Source organism: Amblyomma americanum, chromosome 1, assembly GCF_052857255.1.
Source record: "Amblyomma americanum isolate KBUSLIRL-KWMA chromosome 1, ASM5285725v1, whole genome shotgun sequence".
Lineage (NCBI taxonomy): Eukaryota > Metazoa > Arthropoda > Arachnida > Ixodida > Ixodidae > Amblyomma > Amblyomma americanum.
In genome coordinates this window covers 12,994,308-13,008,720 of record NC_135497.1, presented here as the reverse complement: position 1 = coordinate 13,008,720, position 14,413 = coordinate 12,994,308, and the positions used below count along the sequence as shown (strand labels likewise).

Sequence of the window (14,413 nt, the reverse complement as noted above, 5' to 3'; positions counted from 1 at the left end):
TTGATGAATAGTATACTGTCCGGCACTTCACGCACGCGATCAACGGAGCAACAGTCAAGATTCCCCATGATCGACCTATGCTTACAAATGACACGGTCCCAAATATTACCCAAATGCTCCATCGTACCTGTCCAAGAAAATCCCTCAGAAGAGGCAGTCGAGAACATCGACATGCGGCCGCCCCCCGAAGCTCCAACGCTGTGAAGCGAGTGCCTCATCCCAAGACGTTTTAGAGACCATACATGATGAAGGGAATGTATGAGACCACCAGGCTCTTGAGTCTGAAATTTCCATGGTACCTGATGTGCAAAGATGCGAACTGCCAAGCGAGTATTGGTCCAGACACCGCATCACTGCATCTGATAACGTCACAGCCTTCACTCTGTGTGCGTTAGAGGACCAGAATCTCTACTTTGAAAAGGTAGTTATCATGAATTCGAGCAGCCACGCGACTGAAGCGGCGGTTTTTGTGCAATAATGACTAAAGATCTTCGAGAGGTAGACTCTCTTATCCCGTGCAAAGGCGTTGGAAAAAAAAAGGAGAGTTCAAAACTAATTCAAAGCGTCGAGAGAAGACCTGTGGCATGAAAGGTTTCAGTGCGTCCTGTCCTGGAATAGCCCAGTCACCCCGAGCAGTGTGCCCTCAGTGTAGGTGCTTCAGGAAGCTTCTTATTAATCAGGCGCCATACAAAAGAACAGCTGCAAAAACCCAAGCTGGAATACTTTTCTACAAGCTCAAATTATGGACAGCACAACTGAAGTGAAGCAGGCTAGCCATGCTTCAGGTGAAGCCTAAGTTCGAAAGTTTGTGAGAAAAATTCAAAAATTGAATCGGTAGTGCTTGAGGACACAATCAGGGTCATACCGTTGAAGCAGCAACAGCAGGTGAGGGCATTTTTTGCTGTTTCAAGACAGGAGAGCACACAAGAAATGAAGTAAAAAAGCGAATGGGCTATGAAATGCTTGATCATGTGCATGAAAAGTCCTCGGCTTTATCAGCATATCGGGAAAAACAAAATCATGATATTGCCATTGCATACATCTCTCCGTCGAGGAGTGGATTCGGCCTGAGGGACCAAGTTCTTGCTGCTGTGGCAGAGAAGACTAATTCAATGGATTGCTTCCAGTGCCACGAAGGACTCCCGACTGACGAGATGAAAACTTTCCAAAAATCTTCACCTTTCAACTGAAGGGTATGCTGATCTGGGCAAATTTACTACAGAAAGCCAACGCTCACAAAAGTGTGATCATGGCCTCGTTCTCGTGTTCTAGCCATTCACAGGGAAGTGGCACCAGATCATTGGTGTATTTGCCTTGCACAGCAATGTAAAGGTGGATATGCTAGCCAAGATTGTCATTGAAGCTGTGATAATATGCGAGAGTGCAGGGCTGCATGTAGACTTCATAATGTGCGATGGAGCTACACGGAACAGAAGCATGTGGCGCTTATTTGGCATCTATGGAAGGAAAGAAAAAGTTGCCTGCAGAAAGCCCCACTGAGACAGGCCGTTTTCTCTACTATATATCCAGTTTCCCACATCTGGTAAAATGTGTGGGAAACATGTTTGTTCAGACAGGCTTAGTGAAAATCCCAGAGGGGCATACTATTATCAATCACATAGGCATTGCTCAAGTGTGATGAAATGCATGATACCACTCTCAAGGTGATGACCCACGTAAACAGGCCAGTTGTTCGTCCTTCTGGCTTCAAAAAACGGAGTCAACAATGCGTTTAGGCTGCTCAGCGACACAACGCTTAGAGGTCTTTTTCTCTACCGAGATAAAATCGAGAGACAGCTGGGAAGCATAGCGGTGACAGTTTTGCAGAAAGGATGAGAAGCTTGATCAAAGCCATGACATTGCGGTGCATCTCAGATGCCCTGAGACCTGGAGGGCACTATAAAAAAGTCATCCAAAGCTTCTTGTCCTACTTGGACACCTGGGAAGAAACAGCTCAATCGAAAGGCTTCTTCAGCAATAGCACAGCTGAAGGTCTTCTTGCGGCTCTTACAAGCACATTACATCTTCTAGAGTATTTGACGGCCGAGCTGGGGTTTCGTTATTTGATGACAAGCCGTTTGTGCCAAGACCCCATCGAAAGACTTTTTGGCATCATCCGACAAATGTCTGGTTGTGACGGTCACCCGAATGCCAGCCAATTTTTGATATCTGTGGACATACTAAGCTTCCAAAACCTGGCAAGATCGCCATCCCAAGACACTGTCTCTTCGGGACTCTTAACACGTTCACTGCAGCAACAATTTTCTTGGCCGTAATCCCTGTGCGTCGTGGCCCGCCGCTTTAGAATTTCTTGGGTGCGACGTGATCTATCAATGATCCTCCGGCGAAGTAACCTCATTGGAACCGCCAAGCATTGGCAGTAGTGACCCGTATTGTGTTTTTTTCGCTGCCTGTTTGACCGACCTGAGCTGTCCCACGGCTTAACAGCGCAACTTAGTATTTGTGCCGCACAGCAGGAATACATGCCGTGACCCACTGGTGACCCACAATGTAGTGAACGTGCCAAGGTGCCTGCTTAGCGTTTCCAGCGCTAGAGAGACAAGTTCCCAGAAGAGAATTGATATCGGAAACCTAACAGAAGCATACGAAGTGCTAGGTGTTTGTGACCTCGATCATCATGCCATGTTTGTTCAAGCAAGTGATATCAGGCAACATACGTAATTTAAGCTTAAATTATAATTGCCGAAAAAAATTCATTCATGAGGTGATCTTAGTTTGAACATATCGAAAAGGCATGAAACTAGGCACTGCTCAATAATTGATAAAAATTTCAAACTTTTAGATAACACTCCAAAAATTTTTTAATGATATTTGCACAGATTCTGGCTTTTGATATGATTCAGGTAATGTCTTTTTAGACAGTATGAATATTTTTAGAATTGAAATAAAATGTAAGAATTATAATTATTTGACATTTAAAAAAATATTGACATCCTTTTGGAAATTAAGAAATGACCATCTTGATTCGCTAGTTGTCTATTACCTATATATAATGTTACAGCTGATGAAACTGAATATGTCAAATTGAAATAAAATACTGAAGCAGCAGAAAAATGCATTTTGAACCATAAACACCTGTTTATTTCACCCTGAGGTGGTCCAAGTAAAAATACGAACGATGGTGGGTTTTAGTAGAACAGTTTATTACCTTCCATTTCGGAAGTTTTAACCGAGGTGATTTTTGTTTAAAGCGAGCAAAAAATTTTTAAAGTTGAGCTCTTGTGCCTTAAGTTGTGTTGTCTCTTTGCACCTCTTCACAAAGCACAGCATACAGGCGAAATGTACAGTTCTCATTCCTAAGTGAAGTTTCCACTGCAGGCAGGCATCAGAACAATCCTTTTTTTAGTGCTGGCAGGGAGGTATTTGCACCAGTGAGACTGTTATTCAGTGTGTTCATGCTGCATACAGTCACTGTTGTCAGAGCCATGACAGATGTGTAAAGGACGCGAGGAGGAGGCAACGCTGCGCGCCGGTGCCACCGTCACGGTATGTTCGGTCACTCGAGAGCGAGGCACCTCCGCATGATAGGACTGCGCTCACTGCCAGCTTGTCTCGCGTTACCAGAAGCCATGGTGAGGACTTTGTTCTTTCACACGTGTTCTGAGGCACATGCTCTTCGTGATCTTATACCTGTGTTACACGGGCGTTTTCAATGACAGTTCAGTTAACCGCCAGTTGAGGATTTCAACTGCCGTTGAACTCAACTGGAATCGCCAGCTGTTACACGAGCACTTCCCTTTCAGTTCAGTTAGCACTCTAACTTCATGACCTCATGTCTAGAGCGGAATTGTAAATAAGAAAAAAGCAGTCTGTGCATTTTTTTCTTGTTGTAAATGATCGTAATGTATATATTCTTTACTATAGTGACAATTCTTTTTGTGTATTTTTTGCTTTTCGGTAGAAATTTGCGGGTGCGAAGCACACTGAGCCAAGACAATCCAGTAAGAGGGCAAGTATTTCGGTCCATAGGTCGCCATCTTGTCAGTTGGCCGTTCAACTGGGATCCCCGATCTCAGTCGAACTCAACTGCCGTTGAGATTTCAACGGCAGTTAGCACTGCCGTGTAACACCGCTAACTGCTGTTCAGTTCAACTGAAAGTAAACTGAACTGCCGTTGAAAACGCCCGTGTAACAAGGGTATTATTCGGACATAAATAAAGGACTGGTGTTATGGTTGCCGTGCTGACTGGTCGTTCCTTCTTTGTGGTTCACGCGAGACAGCACATTGAATAACCTTGTTTCTCTGCTCTTGGCTGTCTGGCACCATAGCAGGTCCATTTGCACTTCGAAAGCAAAAACGATCTCTCTTATCGCATACCACCCGCTGAATATCATGCGATATCTGTCTTAGCTCCAGCTCTAAAAATGCACGACTGCAAGTGAGGGCAAACTATAGTGATTATCTGGCCATAAATGTGTCATGCCAGGTGCCACGCTCTGTGGTGAAGGCCCAAAAGCACATAATCAGTGCATTGTTTTGCCCGTTGGTTGCATGGAACGAGTTATAGCGATGCTATTAGCATCGGTCATACCAGATATACTCCGATTTTTAATATATTAATTAGCTCGCAAAAACAAGCTCATGGCGTTGACGGTGTCATCATACAGTGGTGGTTTTTAGCGGTGGATATGACATCACTTGGCGGGAGTTTGATGATTGGACAAACAGTAAATGTACTGCAAATTGTGTTAATAAATTGAGATACGTTTTGTCAAGTTTTTGCATTTTATATTACATCAACAAAACCAACTCGTTTGCCTTAGAAAGAAGTGCTGTAAAGCAAGTAAAACAAAAATGCACCACCAGAGATTCTGGCTATTTTTTTACATTGAAGGACTTCGCGTCTCTCTGTACACAACCTGTGACCTAGCACACAGCACTTATGGCTGGCTACTCTCTATGTATCTGAGAACGGCTTTGTGGAATCGATCCGACCGAGCCACTGCACTCTACAAACGTTCGTTTTGGTCCCAAGGAAGGATGCAAAGAAAAAAGCCATTCGTTTCACATTTAGCAGTGCACATCGTCAGCTTGTGGAGGATCACCGGACGGCAGCGCCAGATGACTCCACGTTCCCGTCAACAGCGCGCGTGCTCCTTGCTCGCCGTGACCAATCAGTGGGCTCCTAGTGGTGGGCCATGGTATGCGGTAAGCAGTAGCAGTGCGTGCTATGCTAAGAGTATGTAGTGTCTTGCGCAGCTGTCACTCCATTGCAGTACCTCGCGCTCGAGTTGAGTTCCCTAAGTCAAGGACCATCATTGATCAGTGTTTCCATCTGCGCCGCCGACGTGATGATGAAGCACCACTGTGTCAGCTGGGCGTTCACGTGGTTGTTATAACCATGAAAACGATGCTACCAGCCTTGGCAAGAATGAGTTACAGCAATTAGGCAACCATGGTGCGCAAACTTCCGCGACTTGTTCAGATAGGCTGTTTTGATTGATTCCGCCCAGTGTCGTCATTGGGAGAGTGAAATGGGAGCGGGAAGCCCCTCGAAAATCGACCTGAGTGCAGCATTTTGTTTGCTTGTATTTTGAAATTCCTTCATTTAACTCTCGTTTCTATGCATTGATTCCTGTAATACTTTTATAAGTCAGCTTCTGTGTGACATAAAGAATCCACCTGAAGCACAACAGGCATCCGTTCAAGTGGTGCTTCGCAGCCCCTTTAAGAGATTACACAACTTGCGGTGTGAGACAACTTCAAAATTTTTTTGTTGCTTCAAACAAAAATCACCTTGGTTAAAATTCAGAAATGAAAGGCAATAAACTGCTCTACTAAACCCGCAATCTTTTGTATTTTTATTTTGACCATCTCAGGGTGAAATAAATGGATGTTTATGGTTCAAAATGCATTTTTCTGCAACTTCAGTATTTTATTTCACTTCGACGTATTCAGTTTCATCAGCTGCAACATTTTTTATAGGTAACAGACATCTAGGGAAGCAAGATGGCCATTTCTTAATTTCCAAGAGGAAGTTGATAGTTTTCTAACTCTCAAAATAGTATAAGTTTTACATTTTATTTAAATTCTAAAAAATATTTAAACCGTCCAAAACTATTTGGCCTGACTCATATCGAAAACCAGAATTTGTGCAAGTCTATAAAAATTTCTGGAGTGTTATCTAAAAATTCCTATCTTTTTATCGATTATTAAGCAGTGCCCGGTTTCACACCTTTTCAAAATGTTAAAACTGAGCTCACCTCATGAATAAATTTTCTGGGCAAAAATATTTTAGGCTTAGATTACATGTTGCAATAAGTTTCCATGAATTTTTCTGAACGTATCGGAGATGGCGAGCGCAATATCTGGGACATTTGGCATGGAATGACCCACAAACCTTCTAACGCTGAGTGTGTGCACTGTTTGTTTAATCAACATTTTGAACACAACCAAAGCAGATACAAGGTTAGTAGCTGAACTTCCTAACACGAAACACCTCAAATAACAGCGATTCGTGGCAATGGAATAGCAGGTAAAACAGAGAACTGTAAACTTGGCAATACAGCATGGGATTGGAGTCTAGTCCCCTCAAAGCGGTACGGTGGACCACTCATCAAGCTCAAAAGACACTGGGTAATGGAATGGCAGCATCTTGCGTTCTTTCAGAGCCTCATACCCAAAACGCTCCAATTGCCTGTTCTCCACTAGGGAGCATTGTCTGCGCTTGTCACACATGCACCTCAGTAGCATAGTTGGGTTCACAAGTAGTTTTAATGTGTCCCCTATATTTCAACTTAGGTCCTAAAAGAAAATGTACAAACTAGCAAAACAAAACAAATGCCATTTAAACAAACAAGTATGCTATGCTGTGGAGTGTTTTACTAATCTTACTAATAGAAAACAGTGACAGAAATTTACATCATCACACATTTATTTAGGAGTATGCGACTTTTGTGTGGTATGTCATTTTGAAGTGTTTTTTTCGTGACGGCATGCTGCTTATTATGCCTTTTTTTCTGTTCCAACGAGGATGCTTGCCATTTTTTCTCAAACAGCACCAATAACCCTGCCAACCGAGCCAATACCCCAAGCAGCAGGCATCTGATACATGGCCAACCACTGTGCTTGCCTGATCAGCACCGACAGCCTAAAATAGCGGCAGCACCTATTTTTGAGCAAGGGTTCTGTCGGAAGTCACTATCAATATAGTGGTGACTACAGACTCTAGATGCTGGGATGCAAGTTATCGCTCACAACGACGAGTGGCCACTGTCGCTGCAGCGCTGCATCCAGGTCTGCTCGGTTTGATGGGCACAACAGCATGTGAAAGCAGCACATTTTGTCCACAAAGCAGTAAGAAAGCATTCACTGCATCACTTTGCCTCCAGGAAAGCGAACTCAAAGAAATTAAATGTTTGAATATGTCACCTGAAACAGTGTTACTTGAAGCATGTGATCAAAATAGAGGTTTTTAGCATTATTACTTGTTACTGCTGTCGCAGAATATTTCTGCCCAGCAGCTTTCTTGGTACTTAAAACAAACTGTACACAAGTTTGCTAACGAGCACAGTTAGAGCTCCAAGGTATGCAAACTACATCAAGCAACAGGAGAGGGCCCAAGTGCCGATGCAGCAGCCACTGAGAAAGCTCCTGGCAGTGTGGACACAGTTCACACTCAAAAGTTAAAATCCAGGGTTTTGAAGGTGCAGCAGGACTCAACTTTTGTTTCAGTCTGCATCACATCACCCTAGTCAGTCTGGAGAATGTATGGCAGTTGTGTATTGTGGTAGTGCCACTCCGCACTGCATACCACTCTACTGCCGCTCCGAGCGCCGCTTTCACACACGGCGCCTTCGGTCTGGCCCAAGCACCGTATTTAATTCAACACCCCATCCCCGTGCATTCCCGTGGCTCTGGGCTCCCCGGTCTCAGCGTGCACGCAGCTACATGAGGACACTGAATTCCCTCTCCTCTTTCTCACGTAACTGTCTACCCTGCTTGTATGCTTCCGCTCCAATAAACAGGAGAACACGTCAATGGCCTTCAAAGGAAAACACGCCACAGACATGTTCCCTCTGCCGTCTGACGTAAGGTGAGCTCAGGTCCAATTTTGCACCAAAATACATTATTTCCCCCTTAATTCTCTCACCAAGTTGAGTACAACTGAGCAAAAATGATATGGGACGGCAAGAAAGTGTGTCCATATCGTACCGATGGTTTCCTCTTCACCACTGATTGGCACTGCTACATTATTGAAGAAACGTGTGCCTGTTGACCTAAACATGTGGAAGTAGCCACTCTGTCCATTGACCAGGTAATGAAAGCGGATGCAGTAGTGCCTCGACTTGAAAAGAGATGGCTCAGGACCTGCAAAATCAAAAACTGTATGTATTTTTTACACCGCAACGGCAAAAAACAAACTCAGAAGCCAGATAGGCAGCACAACCTGGCAACATCTGCCCACAGGTGACATGCCAAGCCTTAAAGTTACTTACCTAGTTCCATTTTCTCAAGATCTTCTAGAAATACTCTTTGGTATTTGGTAATACGATCTGTCTGGTCATCATACCTGTGAAAATTAAAGCAAACCTACAATTATAAGTGGCATTAACGTCCATACTTCATATGAGCGTATGCACACGAGTAAAGACAAGTTGACACACTCAGCAGGACACTCCATTTTTGTAGCGACAGCTACACTGGGCTACCAGTTGATCATTTTGCGGAGGCCGGGAGAGGCTAGCTGTGCGCATGCACCGTTACCATGGCAACCAGAGGGGAGCAGCAGGTGCGGCGTACGCTTCGCCGTCGCCACGACCGTGCGCCCGCTCCACCATCACAGCCGATGTGACGTCATGTGGATGAGTAGTTATGTGCATGCCCCGATACCATGGTAACCAGAGAGACTCCACAGGTGTGCCGTGCGCTTCGTCGCCGCCTCACTGCATGCCGCTCTATCACCCGGACCGCAGGTCGCATGTGCAGCATTGCGTATACAAGGCGGAGATATAATGGGCGGCTGTATCACGTTTGACATGGAAATTGTGAGCCTTATTTCTCAGCACCCAAAATACCTGCAGGCTGAAATCATCTACAGCCTTAGCACTCACAATGCTTGTGCCAATTTTCGTTTACCAAGCAAGTGTTCTCATACTGACAAACACACCTGATTACAAGTAAATAACCTGAGCTGCCAAAAGTTAAAAATAATATTTAAAGAGCATCTGTCGAGTGTTGTTCGAACTTTCAGAAAGGAATAAGCTTCACAAGTTGCCTTAGCATGTAGCTGAAAAAGATGTTGGAGTTTTTTTGCACTTTTTATTCCTTAATGTGACCCTACTAGCAGAATTCTAATTCCTATTGGGAGAGTAAAAAAGAAGCATCGTGATCTTATGTAAAACTATCAAATGGTCTGGAAATACAGAAAAGAGAATGTATACTAGTTGCAAGAAAATTTTTGGTTGTTGATTTGCCACGACTAACCAATCTCTGCACCCAAGCTGATCTGCAATTTTTAAAAGTAGCCGTTTTGAGTTAGAAGAGCGCTATTTTTGGCAAAGCACTGTCAGTGTTGTAGCGCATCACAATGCAGCTAAGACATGCTACCTAGTAGGTTGATTTAGTAATAGTGACTTTAGTTAACTTTTAACTATTACCATTAGTCCCCTTATTTATTGAGAGGTGTGTAGCCTATATAAGTAATATTCATATCAGCTTTTAGAATTAAAAAAATGCAGTTGCCTCCAGCGCTGTGGCCCAACAGATTTTGGCTATTCTGATGAGTTACCTATGTGCACTGAAGGGGTTGCTTTGCCTGCAAGCTTTTCGAGAGCAGATGTACTATTATGGCGCAATGTTAACTCTTAAAAAGTTGTCCTGGCTCCATTCTGATAGATGAGCTACGAGTCTGTTTGGTTTAGTTTGGTTTGGTTTATGGGGGTTTAACGTCTCAAAGCGACTCAGGCTATGAGAGACGCCGTAGTGAAGGGCTCCGGAAATTTCGACCACCTGGGGTTCTTTAACGTGCACTGACATCGCACAGCACACGGACCTCTAGAATTTCGCCTCCATCGAAATTCGACCGCCGCGGCCGCAATCAAACCCGCGTCTTTCGGGCCAGCAGCCGAGCGCCATAACCACTCAGCCACCGCGGCGGCTAGTTACGAGTCTGTGTTGCACCTATCCATGTTGTTTGCTTAATGGGTGAAGTACGTTTCTGACGTCAATGCAAAGGATCATGGGAAATTGTCTGTTATCGCTAGTTCCGGTTTCAACTTTCTCCCCCTTTCGCTTGCTTTGTTGGAGTCACTGAGTTGATATTGCCACCAGCGCTGACCTGACCTTACCTGAACCAACTGACCTGAACTACAATGTGAATCCGGACCCACCTCACCACAGTCAAGAAAAATTTTGCCCAGAACAGTCGCCAGTACTTACTTGTCGAGCAAGCAAGCCTACGTGATGAAATTTTGCAAGCCTGTCACGACGAACCCTCTTCTGGCCACCTCGGAGTTGCTCAAACCCTCACCAGAATTCAGGAAAGGTACTGCTGGCCTGGTCAATCCGCTGCCGTGACGAATTATGTACGAACTTGTCGGACTGCCAGCGATGCAGGTTTCCGCCTCTCAAGCCTGTTGGTATTCTAAAGACCATTCCACCCCCATCCAGTTCATTCCAACAAATTGGTACAGACTTGCTTGGACCACTCCCTACATCAAGCACTAGAAACAGGGTAATCATAGTAGCTACTGACTACCTGACACGCTACACAGAAAAAGCAGCTCCCCCCAGTGGCACTGCCACCGAGATCGCCAAATTCTTCGTTCATCAAATTGTCTTGCAGCACGGCACACCAGAGGTTCTGTTTACAGACCAAGGGCCTCCCTTCTCCACTGAGCTAATGCAGCACACTCTTGTTCTGAGTCGCACACAAAATCGCAGGACGACCGCCTACCGCACCCAGACAAACGCACTAACGGAACGTCTCAACAAGACAATTGCTGACATGCTGTCGATGTACAGTCGGGGACAAAAGTCTGGAGACCACGTGTTCCTGAAACGAAGCCGATAGTTCTATTATTAGCCAGCGGCTGGAGACCGCACTTGTGGAGATGAAAGAACAAAATTTCGACATTCACCTCCACAAATGTGGTCTCCAGCCGCCGGTTAATAACAGAGCTATTGGCTTCGTTTGAGGAACATGTGGTCTCCAGACTTTTAAAATACCGCCATCCAGGAAACCACGAGCATGACACCATTCTCTCTAGTTTACGGACGCATGGTAACACAACGCTTGACACCATGCTTCCCCATTTAGATGGCTACATAAGTGGCGACGCTGCCGCTTTTCTTCAATATGCCGAAGATGCTCGTAAGTTCGCCAGGGTGCGTATCCGAAATCAACAAGACTGGTATGTACACCGCTACAACCTGCGCCGACGAGATGCCGAATTTCTGGCGGGCAACCATGTCTGGGCTTGGTACCTGATCCGATGCCGCGGACTAAGCGGAAAACTCCAGCACCATTATTTCGGTCCCTATAGAGTCTTTCATCGTGTCGGCGAGCTCAACTATAAGGTTGTCCCTCACGAGACGGCCAAACCCCAATGACGCAAGCGCTCCAAGGTGGTCCACATGGTCCACCTCAAACCTTACCAGCTAGGGTGCACTGACGTTGTGCCATGGAAAGTCGTCTTTAGCATCTGGTCGATGCTTACCAAACAGAGGGGCTAATGCCGGCAGCGCTTAAAGAGGGCAATGAAGATTTCCGAGGAAGAAGTGCGCGGCTCATGTTTTCTCCTCGGCCGTTCTTGCTGACCGCTGTGCTGCCTAATTCTTAGGGCTTCGTCCTTGACTCACCCGCAAGGCTGTTTACCTACGTAAATAGCCTACGTGACAATATCGCCTACAGGTGAGTCGCAGAAATCTGGAAGCCCTGCACTAGAGAACTCCTTAACCATGGCTGCCGGAGTGCGTTTTGGAAATTAGGTGCAGCGCTGAGGACTTCATGCTAGAGGGGTCAAACGCAGCCATGCCCAGCTTTCTGTGGCTCTGCAGCAGGACAGGGAAGGAGACAGAGCTTTGTCCTCGTGCAGTGGGGAGTGGCGCTTTCTATGGGATGAGGCACGGTGTGCACTGTGGCATGTATGGCTTGTTTGCAAAAAACCCAAAACACATTGGGGTTCGTCAAAAAAATGAATACATAATGAATGACTGTTGCTTTCTACAGTTGCATCACCAATGTAACAGACAAGCAGTGCAAGAAAATTGCAGCCAGAAGTACCTAGCAGATAATTTTTCAACAATTTTCCCATGATTAGCGCTGTCTTCAGAAAAGCACCTATTCATCAGGATAAAGCCCAACACAGATGCAAAGAACAAGACGTCTGTCGTCTCGTTCTTTATGCCGTCTATGTTGTACGCTTAAATAGGATAAGGCACAACAATAACGACACAAAGAACAAAACACATGTGTTTGTCACCTATGCTGCATACTTAATTACAATAAAGTGAACGTAGACGACACAAAGAATGAGACAACACGCACAAGTGTCTCATTCCTTCTGTCGTCTATATCTTCCACCTAAGCACTAATTAGAATAAGATACAACATTGAGGACACAAAGAACAAGATGCTTGTATTCATCGCCTCAGTGTCATCTATGTTGTGCCTTATTCAAATTAACCAAAAGATGTCAGTTCTCGATCTTTAAGAGCCTTGTGTCACACCAAGGTGGATCATCACATTTCTTGCAGCTGACGTCCATCTGGCAGGTAACCCAGCTACAAAGAAAGAGCTTAGACTAAACTTCGTAAGCACCTTTCTTTGTTTCAAAATAGATTGGAAAAAATTAAACACCAAAAACGTTAGCCAGAAAGAGTAATCGAAAACTGATACGCACTCAGCCACGTAGTATGAATCTTTGGTCAGCACCAGTATGGAGTCCATGTCAGCCTGTCCAGGATCGCCAGTGCTGCATGTGCATACTCAACATCATCAAAGCAGCCATAAAAATAAAGCACCAAAAAAGCCTGAGCTTAGCACCACTGCAAGATCAGTTGCTGCAACAGCTTTTTGCTTGCTGGCACTTTCACACACCTGCTTTGTGACCCATGCACCACCAACAGACTGCAGAAAAATGGTGCATTCACACTCTGAGAGTAAGCCTGCCTCAGTCTCTCAGCAATATAATCACGGGGCCTTCTTCTGCAAAACTAGTGGCTGAAAAGAAAGCTCACCTTCACTGTATCAGGACAAGATGTTTTAGACTATCAAAAGGTAGGTAAAATTTCTCTCTTTGATCTAAGAACACAGTACCAGCAAGCATCATCTTGGTAATGAGCCTTAAAAACTGTAGGTGGTAATGGCCAGGAAGCCTCAACCTAAGGCATTGAGATAGCACAAAATCATGGAAAAGACCATTTTTAGAAGCCCATTTGAAAGCCCCCCCACCACCTCCCTCCCGGGTCTGCGTACCTGAGTTGGGAAGGCAGGGGTGCCTCCTATATCGGCGGACAATAAAGTTGTTCTCTCTCTCTTTCCCCTCTTAAACCAAGGAAAAAAAAAATCAATTTCAGAAAACACCAGATTTCGCATCTATAAAATCGTTTTAATCATATCCCGCAAAAAATTTTCTCCGAAAACAGCCCAAAAGTGACTTCAAAAAATGTTCTTGTGACCTTAAGTAGCAAAAAATTGGCTGAAATCTCTGTGAAAATGCCAGTTTTCTCAAACATGCTTTTTGACCCGACTGCCCTGGTTGTAGAAAGTGTAGCACGACGATGGGTCCACGGATTTTTATACAGTTTGTGGCATTTGGTAAATACCATGTGACATTCCTGTATTTTTTAATTTCTTTATAATTTTTTTTATTCCGCCCGTAATTTTCGTGACGATGATGAGAGCATCAAGCAAGCATGGATATAACATTCTGTGTAGAAAAATATCAGGCTGCTAAAAATATTTAGAGAATGCCAAAGCATCAACCATTCCTTTGGGTAAAGCTTAGAAGTGACTGCAGAATCCTACCATGTATTGTTGTTACGCCAGGATTTCTGCAAGTTTGGTATAACTATGAAGCATATATAAAAATGTATAATGCCAAAACTACTCAAGATATTTCAGTGAAATTTTGTATTTAAGCATTCAGTGGACATTCCATTAAGCATGCCTAATTTCATTACGTTAAAAATTTTAAAATTCACCCCGAAAGCCACGTCACCCTCAAAAGATAGTCTCTTTCCATGTTGTCCGAGTTTCTCCAAGATATACTGTTCAAGATGCCCTCATCTTGGCCTATGTCCTGGTCCCGTAAAGCCACTAAAAAATTGACATATATTAAATTTTTCAGCTAATGTTGTCACCAAGCAGCGAAGCCACACTGTAGTCTATTTTAAAGCTTCATAACCTCTAGGTCTTAAAACTATTTTTTTTGTTATTTACTGATC

General features: G+C 44.4%; 1 protein-coding gene across 1 annotated transcript in view; it reads right to left on the bottom strand.

The window, feature by feature from the left end:
• Nucleotides 1–14,413, bottom strand: part of sp3 (phosphatidylinositide phosphatase spermathreecae) — a 117,975-nt gene that overhangs the window by 33,407 nt on the left and 70,155 nt on the right. The window contains exons 14-16 of the mRNA XM_077642989.1: nt 12,868–12,939; nt 8,461–8,534; nt 8,177–8,332 (exon numbers count right to left, since the gene is read on the bottom strand). Coding sequence (XP_077499115.1) covers nt 8,177–8,332; nt 8,461–8,534; nt 12,868–12,939 — 302 coding nt within the window. The remainder of the gene's footprint in view (nt 1–8,176; nt 8,333–8,460; nt 8,535–12,867; nt 12,940–14,413) is intronic.